This window comes from Gadus chalcogrammus, chromosome 3, assembly GCF_026213295.1.
Source record: "Gadus chalcogrammus isolate NIFS_2021 chromosome 3, NIFS_Gcha_1.0, whole genome shotgun sequence".
NCBI lineage: Eukaryota > Metazoa > Chordata > Actinopteri > Gadiformes > Gadidae > Gadus > Gadus chalcogrammus.
Window position 1 is genome coordinate 27020849 of NC_079414.1, and position 16566 is coordinate 27037414.

Sequence of the window (16566 nt, forward strand, 5' to 3'; positions counted from 1 at the left end):
ACCACCACCACCACCACCATCACCACCACCACCACCATCATCACCACCACCACCACCATCATCACCACCATCATCACCACCACCACCAGCACCACCACCACAGGTTGCGGCTGCTCCATCGACGGTCGGGCTTCCTGCTCGGGCTCCGGCGCAGACCAGGGTGGAGCCTCGTGGCGTCTCCGTGGAGGAGACGCCGTGCGGGGAGGCCACCCTGGCGCCGGAGCCCGAGAAGAAGAGGAGGAAGACGACGACGACGAAGGGCGACGTGGAGCAGCCGGCAACGCCCGCTCCTGCTCGGGCTGAGGTACAGACACACGCCCGTCGTACTCACAGACACACGACTCGGTGGAGACGACCGTCAGACTGCGTACGTAGCAGCGACTCGGGCTCCTCACGGTGTGTTTGTCTGTGTTGTCTTCATCCTCCTCACAGACCCGGTTGGCTGAGGGCTGGCGGACAGCCCTCAGCGGGGAGGAGCAGGAGCTGAACAGTAGGACCCTCTCGCTGTGGTGCGTTGGATGCTTTGGACAGTGACACGCTTGAACCACACGCTCTCGATGGTGGACATGTAACTAAAACACTGCCGCCACCCGCTCCCAGGTTCACCCGGACGCAGCGAGAGAAGGAGAGGGCTGTGTTGACTCCAGGCGTTGCAGCAGACGGAGGACGACCACCGGCGGCGGCCGCGGCGACAGCGCCGGGCCCGGCCTCAGCGGCGGCGGTGGATCGTCCGGCGGCAGCAGCGACGCCGGCGGTGCCTCAAGGCCGGGCGACGCCAGCGGCAGCGAGGGGGGCGGCGGCCCCGGCAGCGGCCCCGGCTGTGGCAGCACCGGGGCCCGCTCTGCCGGCGCCCAGACGGCTACTGGCGCCTCGACAGCCCGCCCCCTCGGCTGCTTACCCGGTCTTCCCGCCGACGGCTGCTGCCGCAGCTGCAACTGGACCTTTAAGAGCAGCACAGCCTCTCCTTGTGGACCTCTTACTGCCCCGGCAGTGTGTGTGGGTGCTCCCCGTCCCCGTCCTGACGCTCCCTCGGACATTGCCGGCTCCACACGTCCTCCCTCCGCCGCTGGCCGCCGCACAGCACGCCGGCCCTGAGCTGCCTGTACCCCTGCCCGCCGCACAGCACGCCGGCCCTGAGCTGCCTGTACCCCTCAAAACGGTAGAAGGGAGGAGGCTGAACGCCAAGCGGCGGGCGGAGGCACCGCCGGGCACAACCTACTCTTCCCGGGCCGGCGTGCCACAGGCGCATAAGTGCAGTAAATGCGGCCAGCCGAGGCGGAGGGAGACCGGACACTCCCGCCACGGCGGAGAAGTCTTCTGCTCCGTCGCGGCGGGTCAGAGTGTGGAGGACTGGCTGAGGGAGAAGAAGGAGCAGGACCAGGGTAGAGCCCCGCGCTGATGCACACTCTTGCCGGGGATGGTGTTGTATATAGTTATTTTGTATATAGTTGTTTTTCTGTTGTGTATGTAGTTATTTTGCAGTGTTAGTGTATATAGTTGTCATTTTGCAGGATTAGTGTATATATAGTTCTGTTTTGTTGGATAGCTACTAAGTTAGTGCATACACACTGCCATATTTATTTATATATATACATAATATATACTGTATATGAATGAATAAAAAAATAAGTATTCTCTTTCTACGATACATGCTTGTCCCTTGTTTGCTTTTCTTCTTTAGCAAAAAGTCCACAAGAATAATAATTAATGGTTTGTTCATTTCAATGAAATCATAACACTTGCAGCAAATGGATTATAAAAATATATCATTGAAAGCAATAAGTTGACGACAAAAACAAATGTTGTTATTCTAATATAATTATGATCACAAGAATAATAAATGGTTTGTTCATTTCAATGAAGTCATAACACTGACAGCAAATGGATTACAAAAGTATATCATTGAAAGCAATAAGTTGACAATAACAAATGGCATTATTGTAATTTATTACAGGGGTCTTTTCAACGTTCCGTTCACTTGCATGGGCACTTCACAACTTCCGGCGGTCAATTATTTTTTGATAATTCATTGGCAACGGATGGTAAGTTGACAATAACAAATGTCATTATTGTAATATAATGCTAACATAATAACGAACGGTTCTCGTCTTCATTTCCGATCGAGAACGGACGGTCTAAGAGGTTGGTATAACGGGCATTCGATCCGACGCTTTGGGCTTCTCCGTCGTTCACTTTTTGGTGGTGCGTAAAAAAAAAAATTCTTTGTCAACAGCTCTGGGGTGGGTTTACTCCAATAGTATCGAGTTGGGTCTGTCTGCGTCCTGCAAGACGGAGGCGTAACTTGTAGTAGGAGGCGTAACATGTAGTCGGAGGAGGCGTAACTTGCACTAGGAGGCGTAACATGTAGTCGGAGGCGTAACATGTAGTCGGAGGCGTAACTTGTAGTCGGAGGCGTGTCTAGTACTTTTCTAAATCGCAGAAGTGATCTGTATGTAGCAGTGGTGCGCGGGTACATAAATGACCGCAACTTGGACCTCAAATATTAGGCCTTAAATGTACTTACCGTCATGAATATCGGAAGACCCGACTTCAATGAAGATCTCGTGTGAACCGTGATTTACAACGCTTTTTGTTTACCGCGAAAAGAGAAAGATCTCGCGTGGACCGCGATTTAGAAAAGAACAAGTTACGCCTCCTAGTACAAGTTACGCCTCCTACTACAAGTTACGCCTCTGTCTTGCAGGACGCAGACAGATACTATTGATAGTATCCAGCTGCAGCCCCGGAGAACAACACCCTGGCGTGACAGAACACCCTGGCGTGACGGAAGTACTGTGGCTGGACGGAAATTACCTCCGATATTTTCTATAGACAAATAAACGTATTTATCGGCGGAAGTTAACTCCTTCTATTTTTTCCTATTTTAAAAATAAAAAACCTTTTCTAAGCTATAAAAATGGTTGCTAACGTGTCGAAATATTTTTTTATTTCTTTGTTACGTTAATTCAAGCGATAAATACGTTTATTTGTCTATAGAAAATAATCGGAGGTAACTTCCGTCCAGCCACAGTACTTCCGTAACGCCAGGGTGTTCTGTCACGCCAGGGTGTTGTTCTCCGGGGCTGCAGCTGGACCCTACTCAATCATTCAGCCCGAACAGAACTGTGACGGAACGAACGAACGCTGAGCCGGTACGCACACACGCACACGCACGCACACACGCACGCACGCACGCGCACACGCACACGCACACACACACACACACACACTGAAAGGACATTGCACCGCTGTGCATTCCGTGCAGATACCCCTGTTCAGGACTTAAGGAAAAGTGTCTTTCTTGAGTGTTATAAGTGCTATAATAATATAGTTAGTCCCGGTTTATATGTTATTGTTGATGGGAACAATCAAATGTATGTATATTGTGTTGAACGTTGGCAAGCGTCTTTTTAACTACTTTCATGCTCAAAAATGTTTCATGTTGAGTAAACATCAGAGTTAAAGGACAGACATTTTCTATTGTATTTATTTTGTATTTTATATATTTCTTACCTGGGGGTAGGGGCGCTTCACCTGTTTAGCCGAACCTTAGTAAGCTACCGTTGATCTAGACGGCTAAACAGTGCACAACGTGTCCACTCACCTGGACATTGAAGCCATAGGCATTGGGTGTGGGGGACCTAGATCATGACCTAGATCCTGTCCTCTCCAGACTAAGAACTGTGTTACCCCTACAAGGCGGCGGCAATAATCCCGACCGTTACACTATGAAAATGCGGGAACTTGCAAAAATTGCGGGAACGTCATCGAAAAATGCTTTTCGATGACGTCCAAGTCGTGTAATAACGTCGCCTCATAACGTTCCCATGGCAACAGGGGCAAATGGCTGCCCTTGTGTGCAGTAAACGCAACATTTTTCAACTTTCTGCTAAGATATATGTGACTTTTTTGCAACGGAAATGCAGGGATTATGAAATCATGCAAGCCCCGCATATTTTGCCCGCATGGTTCGTGTAATAACAATTAACAGAGTCGTTTTTGGGTTCTTCTGATTTGGTTTTGAAACGGAAAAAGAGCAAAAGGAATAAACAAATAAAATGCATTTTATTTGTGTTTTTGCATTTTGTGTGTTGGTTTTTTAAACCCGAAAACAGAAAAACAAAAAAAGATTCATAGTTATAGGCTACATCAGAAGGCAGAACGCAGCGAAGAAAAAATAGCAAACCACCTAAACCAGAGTCTCTAATTATATTTAGACTTAGTTATGGCCGCACTTGAACCTTATGGTGATTTTATCCGTGAACTATTTGACACTGGAAAGACGCACAACGAGATCAGTACCGCTCTAAAGTAATCTGGTGCCCCGAAGTGCTGCGTTATGACGGTGAGGAGGTTCTGTGTGGAGCACAACCTTCGAAGAAGAAAGTTTCCGACACTGATTTGGAAATGGCAGTGGTTGCTTCCATCAACAAGGTAGGCCTATACGTGTGTATTTAAGATTAGATATACATAATCGAAATTTTATGACGGGATACCTGTCATCGATTGGTGTGCATGCTGGGGAAAGCAGAGTTGGGAGGACAGTCATCAGCCGATACCACGATTTGCGAAGACATGTAAGTAACTTAGAGTACGGTAAGTAAACAGTGAAATGTAAATATTCATGAAACAGGAGCAAAAAGAGTTTTAATTATACTTCTCTTCCTTCTAAAGGGTGCTCGTAATCTGAACCCTATTCCCTACCATGCAGAATATATGGGCCATAAACTGCACATGGATCAAAATGAGAAGCTCGGCATGTTCGGTGTCATACATGTGGTGGCAGTTGACGGCAGCAGCGGCAGAATTGTTGCAAGTGCCACCATGCCTTTGAAAAACAATCTGATTATTTAGGAGGTATACAGGTGCGTCCTAGACTATACTTGCAAAGCAAACTTAGCATTATGTTTTGTATGGCTCCCCATATCGAACTAAAAATATGATTCCAAGTATATTATTTATTTCAGTGTAATGCATTTGACTCACTGTACTACTTATGCATGTGTCTAATTTGTACCAGAGTGTCAATGGGATGTGGGACCAAGTCAGAGGTGACCATGGGAAGGAGTTCTACCTGTGCCTGTACATCCAGGCACAGGTAAGTGTTACCCCTTATGTTTTTTTTCGTGACGACCAGTAAAAAACGACAGTGTTACCCCCCATGTTTCATTTGATAAAAACGACAGTGTTACCCCTTGTGTTTTTTTTCATGACAACTGATTAAAAACGAAATTGTTTCCCCTTATGTTTTTTTCATGACGACCAATAAAAAACGACAGTGTTACCCCTTATGTTTTTTTTCATGACGACCAATAAAAAACGACAGTGTTACCCCTTAGGTTTTTTTCCTGACGACCAATAAAAAACGACAGTGCTACCCCTTATGTTTTTTTTCCTGACGACCAATAAAAAACGACAGTGTTACCCCTTATGTTTTTTTTCGTGACGACCAATAAAAAACGACAGCGTTACCCCTTATGTTTTTTTTCATGACGACCAATAAAAAACGACAGTGTTAACCCTTATGTTTTTTTCATGAGGACCAATAAAAAACGAATGTGTTACCCCTTATGTTTTTTTTTGTGACGACCAATAAAAAACGACAGTGTTGCCCCTTATGTTTTTTTTCGTGACGACCAATAAAAAACGACAGTGTTACCCCTTATGTTTTTTTTCATGACGACCAATAAAAAACGACAGTGTTACCCCTTATGTTTTTTTTCGTGACGACCAATAAAAAACGACAGTGTTACCCCTTCTGTTTTTTTTCATGACGACCAATAAAAAACGACAGTGTTACCCCCTATGTTTTTTTTCGTGACGACCAATTAAAAACAACAGTGTTACCCCTTATGTTTTATTTTAGAAATACAACGGTGCTACCCCTTTTGTTTTTCTTCATGACGACCAATAAAAAACGACAGTGTTACCCCTTATGTTTTTTTTCATGACGACCAATAAAAAACGACAATGTTACCCCTTATGGTTTTTTTCATGACGACCAATAAAAAACGAATGTGTTACCCCTTATGTTTTCTTTCGTGACGACCAATAAAAAACGACAGTGTTACCCCTTATGTTTTTTTTCATGACGACCAATAAAAAACAAATGTGTTACCCCTTATGTTTTTTTTCGTGACGACCAATAAAAAACGACAGTGTTACCCCCTGTGTTTTTTTTCGTGACGACCAATAAAAAACGACTGTGTTACCCCTTATGTTTTTTTTCATGACGACCAATAAAAAATGAATGTGTTACCCCTTATGTTTTTTTTCGTGACGACCAATAAAAAACGACAGTTATACCCCTTATGTTTTTTTTCATGACGACTAATAAAAAACGAATGTGTTACCCCTTAAGTTTTTTTTCGTGACGACCAATTAAAAACATCAGTGTTATCCCTTATGTTTTATTTTAGAAATACAACAGTGTTACCCCTTTTGTTTTTCTTCATGACGACCAATAAAAAACGACAGTGTTACCCCTTATGTTTTTTTTCATGACGACCAATAAAAAACGACAGTGTTACCCCTTATGTTTTTTTTCATGACGACCAATAAAAAACGACAGTGTTACCCCTTATGTTTTTTTTCATGACGACCAATAAAAAACGACAATGTTACCCCTTATGTTTTTTTTCATGACGACCAATAAAAAACGAATGTGTTACCCCTTATGTTTTCTTTCGTGACGACCAATAAAAAACGACAGTGTTACCCCTTATGTTTTTTTTCATGACGACCAATAAAAAACGAATGTGTTACCCCTTATGTTTTTTTTCGTGACGACCAATAAAAAACGACAATGTTACCCCTTATGTTTTTTTTCATGACGACCAATAAAAAACGACAGTGTTACCCCCTGTGTTTTTTTTCGTGACGACCAATAAAAAACGACAGTGTTACCCCTTATGTTTTTTTTCATGACGACCAATAAAAAACGAATGTGTTACCCCTTATGTTTTTTTTCGTGACGACCAATAAAAAACGACAGTGTTACCCCTTATGTTTTTTTTCATGACGACCAATAAAAAACGAATGTGTTACCCCTTAAGTTTTTTTTCGTGACGACCAATTAAAAACAACAGTGTTACCCCTTATGTTTTATTTTAGAAATACAACAGTGTTACCCCTTTTGTTTTTCTTCATGACGACCAATTAAAAACGACAGTGTTACCCCTTATGTTTTTTTTCATGACGACCAATAAAAAACGACAGTGTGACCCCTTATGTTTTTTTTCGTGACGACAAATAAAAAACGACAGTGTTACCCCTTATGTTTTTTTTCATGACGACCAATAAAAAACGACAGTGTGACCCCTTATGTTTTTTTTCGTGACGACAAATAAAAAACGACAGTGTTACCCCTTATGTTTTTTTTCCTGACGACCAATTAAAAACGACAGTGTTACCCCTTATGTTTTTTTTCGTGACGACCAATAAAAAACGACAGTGTTACCCCTTATGTTTTTTTTCATGACGACCAATAAAAAACGACAGTGTTACCCCTTATGTTTTTTTTCATGATGACCAATAAAAAACGACAGTGTTACCCCTTATGTTTTTTTTCGTGACGACCAATAAAAAACGACAGTGTTACCCCTTATGTTTTTTTTCGTGACGACCAAAAAAAAACGACAGTGTTACCCTTTAAGTTTTTTTTCATGACGACCAATAAAAAACGTCAGTTTTACCCCTTATGGTTTTTTTCATGACGGCCGATATAAAACGACAGTTACCCCTCATGTTTTCCAATAAAAAATAACGGTGGAACCCCTGTCAACGATTTTGAGGGGATCCAACCTGAGCTGTTTAGAGTGTTAACCTCCTAACTTATCAATGCACCATCAAGACACCGAATATAAACATCACAATGGTTATACTTGACTTTATAATTCGCATGAAATAGAAATCAGAGTCTTCCATCGGAGGACATCAACTGGACTTGAACCCCGGTCTCCAGGGGCTTAACTCACAGCTCTCACCACTTCCCACTAAGATTTGAAATTCGTTAATGTCTGAGGTTCTATATGACAGTGCAACAGACATATCTTTACGTTTACATTTAACGATATTGTGTTTCCCACAGAAATTGAGCCACGCTCTCCAGTGGGTTAGGCAGAGTGCACTCCACTGCACCACTGAGGCGATGACAATACACAATAAACAATCATCAATAAGGCGGATATACATGACGTTAAAATGTGTGTCTGTATTTCTGTTATTTCCCTTATGTTTTTTTTCATGAAGACCCATAAAAAAGGACAGTGTTACCCCCTGTTTTTTTTCATGACGACCAATTAAAAACAGTGTTACCCCTTATGTTTTATTTTAGCAAGGCAACAGTGTTACCCCTTTTGTTTTTCTTCATGACGACCAATAAAAAACTAGTTACCCCTTATGTTTTATTTCATGACGACCAATAAAAAACGACAGTGTTACCCCTTATGTTTTTTTTCAAGACGACCAATAAAAAACAAGTGTTACCCCTTGTTTTTTTTCATGACCAAAGAAATACAGTGTTACCCCTTTTGTTTGTTTTCATGACGACCAAAGAAAAACAGTGTTACCCCTTGTTTTTTTTCGTGACGACCAATAAAAAAACGACAGTGTTACCCCTTGTTTTTTTTCGTGACGACCAATAAAAAACGACAGCGTTATCCCTTATGTTTTTTTTCATGACCAATAAAAAACGACAGTGTTACCCCTTATGTTTTTTTTCCGTGACGACCAATAAAAAACAATCGCCGTCAACTTATTGCTTTCAATGATATGTTTTTATAATCCATTTGCTGCAAGTGTTCAGTGAAATAAACAAACCATTAATTATTATTGTGGACTTTTTGCTAAAGAAGACAAACAAACAAGGGACAAGCATGTACCGTAGAAAGAATACTTATTTTTTTATTCATTCATTCAAATACAGTATATATTATATATATATATATAAATAAATAAATAAATAAATATGGCAGTGTGTATGCACTAACTTAGAAGCTATCCAACAAAACAAAGAACTATACACACTAACCCTGCAAAATGAAAACTATATACAGCAAACAACTATATACACTAACACTGCAAAATAACTATACACAACAGAAAAACAACTATATACAAAAGAGAACTATGTACAACACCATCCCCGGCAAGAGTGTGCATCAGTGCTGGGCTCCACCCTGGTCCCGCTCCTTCTTCTCCCTCAGCCAGTCCTCCACACTCTGACCCGCCGCGACAGAGCAGAAGTATTCTCTGCCGTGGCGGGAGTGTCCGGTCTCCCTCCGCCTCGGCTGGCCGCATTTACTGCACTTATGTGCCTGTGGCACGCCCACGTTGGCCCGGCTAGAGCGGTTCCCCGCCTCCGCCCGCCGCTCGGCGGTCAGCCTCCTCCATTGTACAGTTCTCAGGGGTACAGGGAGCTCGCCGGCGTGCTGTGCGGCGGGCAGGGCTACAGGCAGCTCAGGGCCGGCGTGCTGTGCGGCGGCCAGCGGCGGAGGGAGGACGTGTGGAGCCGGCAATGTCCGAGGGAGCGTCAGGACGGGGACGGGGAGCACCCACACACACTGCCGGGGCAGTAAGAGGTCCACAAGGAGAGGCTGTGCTGCTCTCAAAGGTCCAGTTGCAGCTGCGGCAGCAGCCGTCGGCGGGAAGACCGGGTAAGCAGCCGAGGGGGCGGGCTGTCGAGGCGCCAGTAGCCGTCTGGGCGCCGGCAGAGCGGGCACCGGTGCTGCCACAGCCGGGGCCGCTGCCGGGGCCGCCGCCCCCCTCGCTGCCGCTGGCGTCGCCCGGCCTTGAGGCACCGCCGGCGTCGCTGCTGCCGCCGGACGATCCACCGCCGCCGCTGAGGCCGGGCCCGGCGCTGTCGCCGCGGCCGCCGCCGGTGGTCGTCCTCCGTCTGCTGCAACGCCTGGAGTCAACACAGCCCTCTCCTTCTCTCGCTGCGTCCGGGTGAACCTGAGAGCGGGTGGCGGCAGTGTTTTAGTTACATGTCCACCATCGAGAGCGTGTAGTTCAAGCGTGTCACTGTCCAAAGCATCCAACGCACCCCAGCGAGAGGGTCCTACTGTTCAGCTCCTGCTCCTCCCCGCTGAGGGCTGTCCGCCAGCCCTCAGGCAACCGGGTCTGTGAGGAGGATGAAGACAACACAGACAAACACACCGTGAGGAGGCCGAGTCGCTGCTACGTACGCAGTCTGACGGTCGTCTCCACCGAGTCGTGTGTCTGTGAGTACGACGGGCGTGTGTCTGTACCTCAGCCCGAGCAGGAGCGGGCGTTGCCGGCTGCTCCACGTCGCCCGTCGTCGTCGTCTTCCTCCTCTTCTTCTCGGGCTCCGGCGCCAGGGTGGCCTCCCCGCACGGCGTCTCCTCCACGGAGACGCCACGAGGCTCCACCCTGGTCTGCGCCGGAGCCCGAGCTGGAAGCCCGACCGTCGGTGGAGCAGCCGCAACCTGTGGTGGTGGTGCTGGTGGTGGTGTGGAGGACGGTGCCGGGGGAGGTGGAGACGGAGGCTTCACCAGCGGGAGCGGGAGGGCCTGAAGGACCTGTACGCCAGCTTCAGACACGGTCACGCACAACCAAATGGCATCAGCACAATGAGAGTGACGGGGCAACGCACGGGCAAGCGAGACTAAGTGAGTCTGAGCATTCATGACGTGCAGCATGCCGTTGATTAGATAAAATGGTTTAGTGACCGTTAAGAGGTGTGCTACAAGGCGACCGTTAAGAGGTGTGCTACAAGGCGACCGTTAAGAGGTGTGCTACAAGGCGACCCTTAAGAGGTGTGCTACAAGGTGACCCTTAAGAGGTGTGCTACAAGGTGACCGTTAAGAGGTGTGCTACAAGGTGACCCTTAAGAGGTGTGCTACATGGTGACCCTTAAGAGGTGTGCTACAAGGCGACCGTTAAGAGGTGTGCTACAAGGCGACCGTTAAGAGGTGTGCTACAAGGTGACCCTTAAGAGGTGTGCTACAAGGTGACCCTTAAGAGGTGTGCTACAAGGTGACCCTTAAGAGGTGTGCTACAAGGTGACCCTTAAGAGGTGTGCTACAAGGCGACCGTTAAGAGGTGTGCTACAAGGTGACCCTTAAGAGGTGTGCTACAAGGTGACCCTTAAGAGGTGTGCTACAAGGTGACCCTTAAGAGGTGTGCTACAAGGTGACCCTTAAGAGGTGTGCTACAAGGTGACTGTTAAGAGGTGTGCTACAAGGTGACTGTTAAGAGGTGTGCTACAAGGTGACCCTTAAGAGGTGTGCTACAAGGTGACCCTTAAGAGGTGTGCTACAAGGTGACCGTTAAGAGGTGTGCTACAAGGTGACCCTTAAGAGGTGTGCTACAAGGTGACCCTTAAGAGGTGTGCTACAAGGTGACCCTTAAGAGGTGTGCTACAAGGTGACCCTTAAGAGGTGTGCTACAAGGTGACTGTTAAGAGGTGTGCTACAAGGTGACCCTTAAGAGGTGTGCTACAAGGTGACCCTTAAGAGGTGTGCTACATGGGGAGGTTAATCAAATCCACATTACCACCACGTGAGTGAGGACGGCGCGTCTACCACCAACAAAGACGGCTACATCACCTGATAAACCTACCTTTGTCCTTCAAGCATCAGCTTTAGCGACCGGCAAATGAAAAAGTTGCAGTTAATGCAAACATACTGACTCAAGAATAGATATCCAAGGCCAATGTTACAGTGCCACGCGGCGTCCGGTGTGGTGCCACTTACCCATTTCTCCGTCAGTGACCGTCCGGACCAGCTCCTCGTCCGTCACCTCTGTGGTGGGGGGCGGCGGAACCGAGGGGCGCTGGTCTCTGACGGAAGACACCGCTATGGGGGGGGGGGGGGGGCAACGGTCAGTAAATCGTATACACTCAACCTCTGTTGTGTGAAAGACAAAGAAAGAGCTACCTACCTGGAGCTGCAGGCCGTGCTGGTGGGTTCATCAGTCTCCTGATCCGGGCCTGCAGCTCCCCTGGGCCCATCGGACGCCCGCGCACAAGGGCCGAGAAATTGGGAGCGGTCGGCTTGCGGGGCGGCAGCACGGTGGAAGCAGCGGCCTGGCTGGTGGTGGTGCTGGGGCCGCTGCTGGTGCTGCTGCTGGCGGGCGGAGGGGGTGTAGCAGCCGCCTCCGCCGACCGCTCCTTGTCTCGGCCCAGAATGTACTTTATGGCGACGTCCATGGAGCTCCCAGGCTGCGGGGTCTTCCGCCGTAGCCACTTGACGTAGCTGCAAGACAATGATCGAAGATCAACTATATATAAATATTAAATATAAACATGTCACAGCACCGTCTCCACCACAATATCACTTACGTCTGACGCTCCTTCTCCTTGGAGTCGTACAGGTCCCTCAGGGTGTCCTCCTTGAACAGCCCGATGCCAACAAGCGCCTCGCCCCCCCGCCCGGGCAGAGTGGCGCGAGCCCGGGCCTCCTCCTGCGCCCGGCGGAACTTCAGGTGCTGTGCGAAAGCGGGGTGGGCGCAGGAGTAGCGGGCGAGGCTGTCCTTGTTGGCCATCAGCGGGCTGTCCGAGGCACTCGTCTCCCGCTCCCGCTGGTGACTGGCGACCACGTGGCAGGCGTAGCCCGCGTCGTTCTCCAGGAGCCATCTGAAGGTCTGACCCCGGTACTTCCCCAGCTGGATGCTGTGGCAGCCCAGCACCAGCATGGGGTTCCCGGGGTCACCGCCCTCGGAGACGACGCGGGCTCGGGCCTCCTGCTCCACCTCCTCCGGCTTCTTGGCCCTGGCGGCGGTGAAGGCCGCCGCCGCATCAGAGGCCCGCAGGACCAACTGATGCGACGGCGTCAGTCTTAAATTTGCAAAAGACATCTACAATGACAACAAATGACACGACACAGCATTAAACGAGCATTGCATTAAACAAGCGTTACAGTTTACTCCCTTAAAGTGACTGTTATGTTCATGGAGGCTTACAGGAAAGATAACAGATGGTTTGAAAGGTTGGAATGCTAATCGCCGCGCAATCCGTTTCAATGGGAATCGCGACTCTCCGTAATTTCAACATTAATTTTTAACATATTTATAATTCGAAATTCGTCCCAGCCTTTATACCACATACACACTAGGGTCTATAGCATATAACCGAGTCGTCCACTGACATTTTAATGCATTTTACACGATTTACCAGCTATCGTTTTCAAGGCTAATCGCCACATCCTACCTTATCATCGAATGCAGAGATAATGGCTGACACACGTGGAAGGTTTTCCTCGCTGATGCGGGTTGCTGATTGGGCGGGGCGCCCCTCGAGTTGAGGTCATGGTTACCCTGCGCCACTGAGCAGTTTGTATAGGAATGAATGGGCGGCCATTTTCCAGTCTGTGGTCCATCCTTTATTATGTCCATGGTCTCGCCCACAAACATTGAAAGTTTGATGACGCTTGTCTCTGCCTGTAGACAATTAAACCCATTTAAACTAGAAAGCCGAAGTATGATTGTTATATAGCAGTAGAGAACTTATTCACTTCTGTCCATATATTAGTCTATCCCAGAATACAATTCAGAGCACTGTATTGCCAACACGAGTACATACATACAGTTATAGATATACTAATACTGCAATCTTCATCTACACTAAATAATTAAAATATATATATAAATATAAACATAAGATTCAGTATCAACCAGAAGAGATGTCACATGCTGCCTCCTAACGGTAGCTTTTTGATTGTTAAACGTTTTTACATTTTAAGTGATATTCCAAAAATTACCGCTAGGCGTCAGCCTGCGACCTCCACAGGGTCACCCAAGAAGTTTCAGGACATTCTGATGCGTAGTTTCAAAATAAAAGTCCACCAAATATGAGACATATTACATATGATTTTGGATTCAATTTAAAATAAAATGCCCTGTTATTCCAGGCTCATTTTACTTCAGGGTTATAGTTCAAGACCCAATGGGGTCACACAAGAAGTTTCAGAACATTCTGGTGTGGAGTTTCAAAGTAAAAGCCAACCACAATCTCCAATATGAGACATATTACATATGATTTTGGATTAAATCTAAAAGAAAATGCCCTGTTATTTCAGGCTCATTTCACTTCAGGGTTATAGTTCACGACCCCATAGGGTTAGGAAATTTTGGTTGGCTTTTATTTTGAAACTCCACATCAGAATGTTCTGAAACCTTTTGCGTGACCCCATGGGGTCGTGACCTATAACCATGAAGTGAGATGAGCCTGAAATAACAGGGCATTTTATTTTAAATTGAATCCAAAATCATATGTAATATGTCTCATATTGGAATTTTTGGTGGGCTTTTATTTTGAAACTCCACAGCAGAATGTTCTGAAACTTCTTGCGTGACCCCATGGGGTCTTGAACTATAACCCTGAAGTGAAATGAGCCTGAAATAACAGGGCATTTTCTTTTAAATTGAATCCAAAATCACATGTAATATGTCTCATATTGGAAACTTTGGTTGGCTTTTATTTTGAAACTCCACATCAGAATGTTCTGAAACCTTTTGCGTGACCCTATGGGGTCGTGAACTAAACCCTGACGTGAAATGAGCCTGAAATAACAGGGCATTTTCTTTTAAATTGAATCCAAAATCATATGTAATATGTCTCATATTGGAAACTTTGGTTGGCTTTTATTTTGAAACTCCACATCAGAATGTTCTGAAACTTCTTGGGTGACCCTATGGGGTCGTGAACTATAACCATGAAGTGAAATGATCCTGAAATAACAGGGCATTTTCTTTTAAATTGAATCCAAAAACATATTTAATATGTCTCATATTGGAATTCTTGGTTGGCTTTTATGTTGAAACTCCATATCAGAATGTTCTGAAACTTCTTGCGTGACCCCATGGGGTCGTGAACTATAACCATGAAGTGAAATGAGCCTGGGATAACAGGGCATTTTCCTTTAAATTGAATCCAAAATCATATGTAATATGTCTCATATTGGAATTTTTGGTGGGCTTTTATTTTGAAACTCCACAGCAGAATGTTCTGAAACTTCTTGCGTGACCCCATGGGGTCTTGAACTATAACCCTGAAGTGAAATGAGCCTGAAATAACAGGGCATTTTCTTTTAAATTGAATCCAAAATCACATGTAATATGTCTCATATTGGAAACTTTGGTTGGCTTTTATTTTGAAACTCCACATCAGAATGTTCTGAAACTTCTTGCGTGACCCCATGGGGTCGTGAACTATAACCATGAAGTGAAATGAGCCTGGGATAACAGGGCATTTTCCTTTAAATTGAATCCAAAATCATATGTAATATGTCTCATATTGGAATTTTTGGTGGGCTTTTATTTTGAAACTCCACAGCAGAATGTTCTGAAACTTCTTGCGTGACCCCATGGGGTCTTGAACTATAACCCTGAAGTGAAATGAGCCTGAAATAACAGGGCATTTTCTTTTAAATTGAATCCAAAATCACATGTAATATGTCTCATATTGGAAACTTTGGTTGGCTTTTATTTTGAAACTCCACATCAGAATGTTCTGAAACCTTTTGCGTGACCCTATGGGGTCGTGAACTAAACCCTGACGTGAAATGAGCCTGAAATAACAGGGCATTTTCTTTTAAATTGAATCCAAAATCATTGTAATATGTCTCATATTGGAATTTTTGGTGGGCTTTTATTTTGAAACTCCACATCAGAATGTTCTGGAACTTCTTGGGTGACCCTATGGGGTTGTGAACTATAACCCTGAAGTGCAATGAGCATGGAATAACAGGGCATTTTCTTTTAAATCGAATCCAAAATCATTTGTAATATGTCTCAGATTGGAATGTTTGGTTGGCTTTTATTTTGAAAGTAAATACCACAACGGCCGTACACTTCCTTTGATAGTATTTGCTTTTTTTGACTGTCTTTTTGTATGTACCCGACGAATGCTTTTACTTTAAACTAGTTCTGAGACGCTATTACCGTAATGGCTAGTATATACAGGTACGGCAAAAAACTGGGTCGGCTGGCTTGACCGCCGATCTCGATGAGTCGGCTGGCATGACCGCAGTGATTAAGCGGGCGTGTCTCCTCAAGCCTCAACACCTTCTCTGATCTGTCTCCTCAGATGAACCCCAGATAAAAGCACTTGGCTACTAGATGATACACACATCCATTAATAAAATTAAAATTACTTATCGGCCACGTCTCCTGGCTGGATCTACTTTAGGCATTACCATCACCCACAGTATATATAGTGTGATATATATATAAATCTGCTGACTGTACCTTCTGACAGGGCTTGTGGCTGATTGAGCAGAAGCTGGAGTCTTCATAGATTACTCTTTGTGGTTGGGGGGGGGGGGCTGGAGTTTTGCGGTAGTTTCTGTGTGAACTTACTGTTGATGGAGATAAGGTGAACTCAATGTTCGGGCATTTTCTATTCCTGGGAGCATTGACGGTGACTCACGAGGCGGGATGAGTCACTGCCGTGTTGTATAATAAGCCAGCAAGGCCACGACAACCTAACCCTGAGATGTGAGACACCGGCACCAACGCGTTAGACCTTTGAGATCTTTATAGAACACCCCCATCTAGTGGCCAAGTGACGGCATCACACTTTTCTGCTCTGAACTGAACACTGAT

At 45.9% G+C, this 16566-nt stretch overlaps 1 protein-coding gene across 1 annotated transcript; it reads right to left on the bottom strand.

The window, feature by feature from the left end:
- Positions 1 to 8879: 8879 nt before the first annotated feature.
- Positions 8880 to 16409, bottom strand: LOC130377341 (WAS/WASL-interacting protein family member 3-like). The gene is made up of 8 exons (XM_056584426.1): positions 16321 to 16409; positions 13172 to 13401; positions 12305 to 12819; positions 11905 to 12218; positions 11718 to 11819; positions 10251 to 10552; positions 10046 to 10122; positions 8880 to 9954 (listed from the first exon to the last, which is right to left on the bottom strand). Exons 3-8 carry the CDS (start codon positions 12817 to 12819, stop codon positions 9162 to 9164), a joined length of 2103 nt encoding a protein of 700 aa, XP_056440401.1. The 5' UTR covers positions 13172 to 13401; positions 16321 to 16409; the 3' UTR covers positions 8880 to 9161.
- Positions 16410 to 16566: the final 157 nt, after the last annotated feature.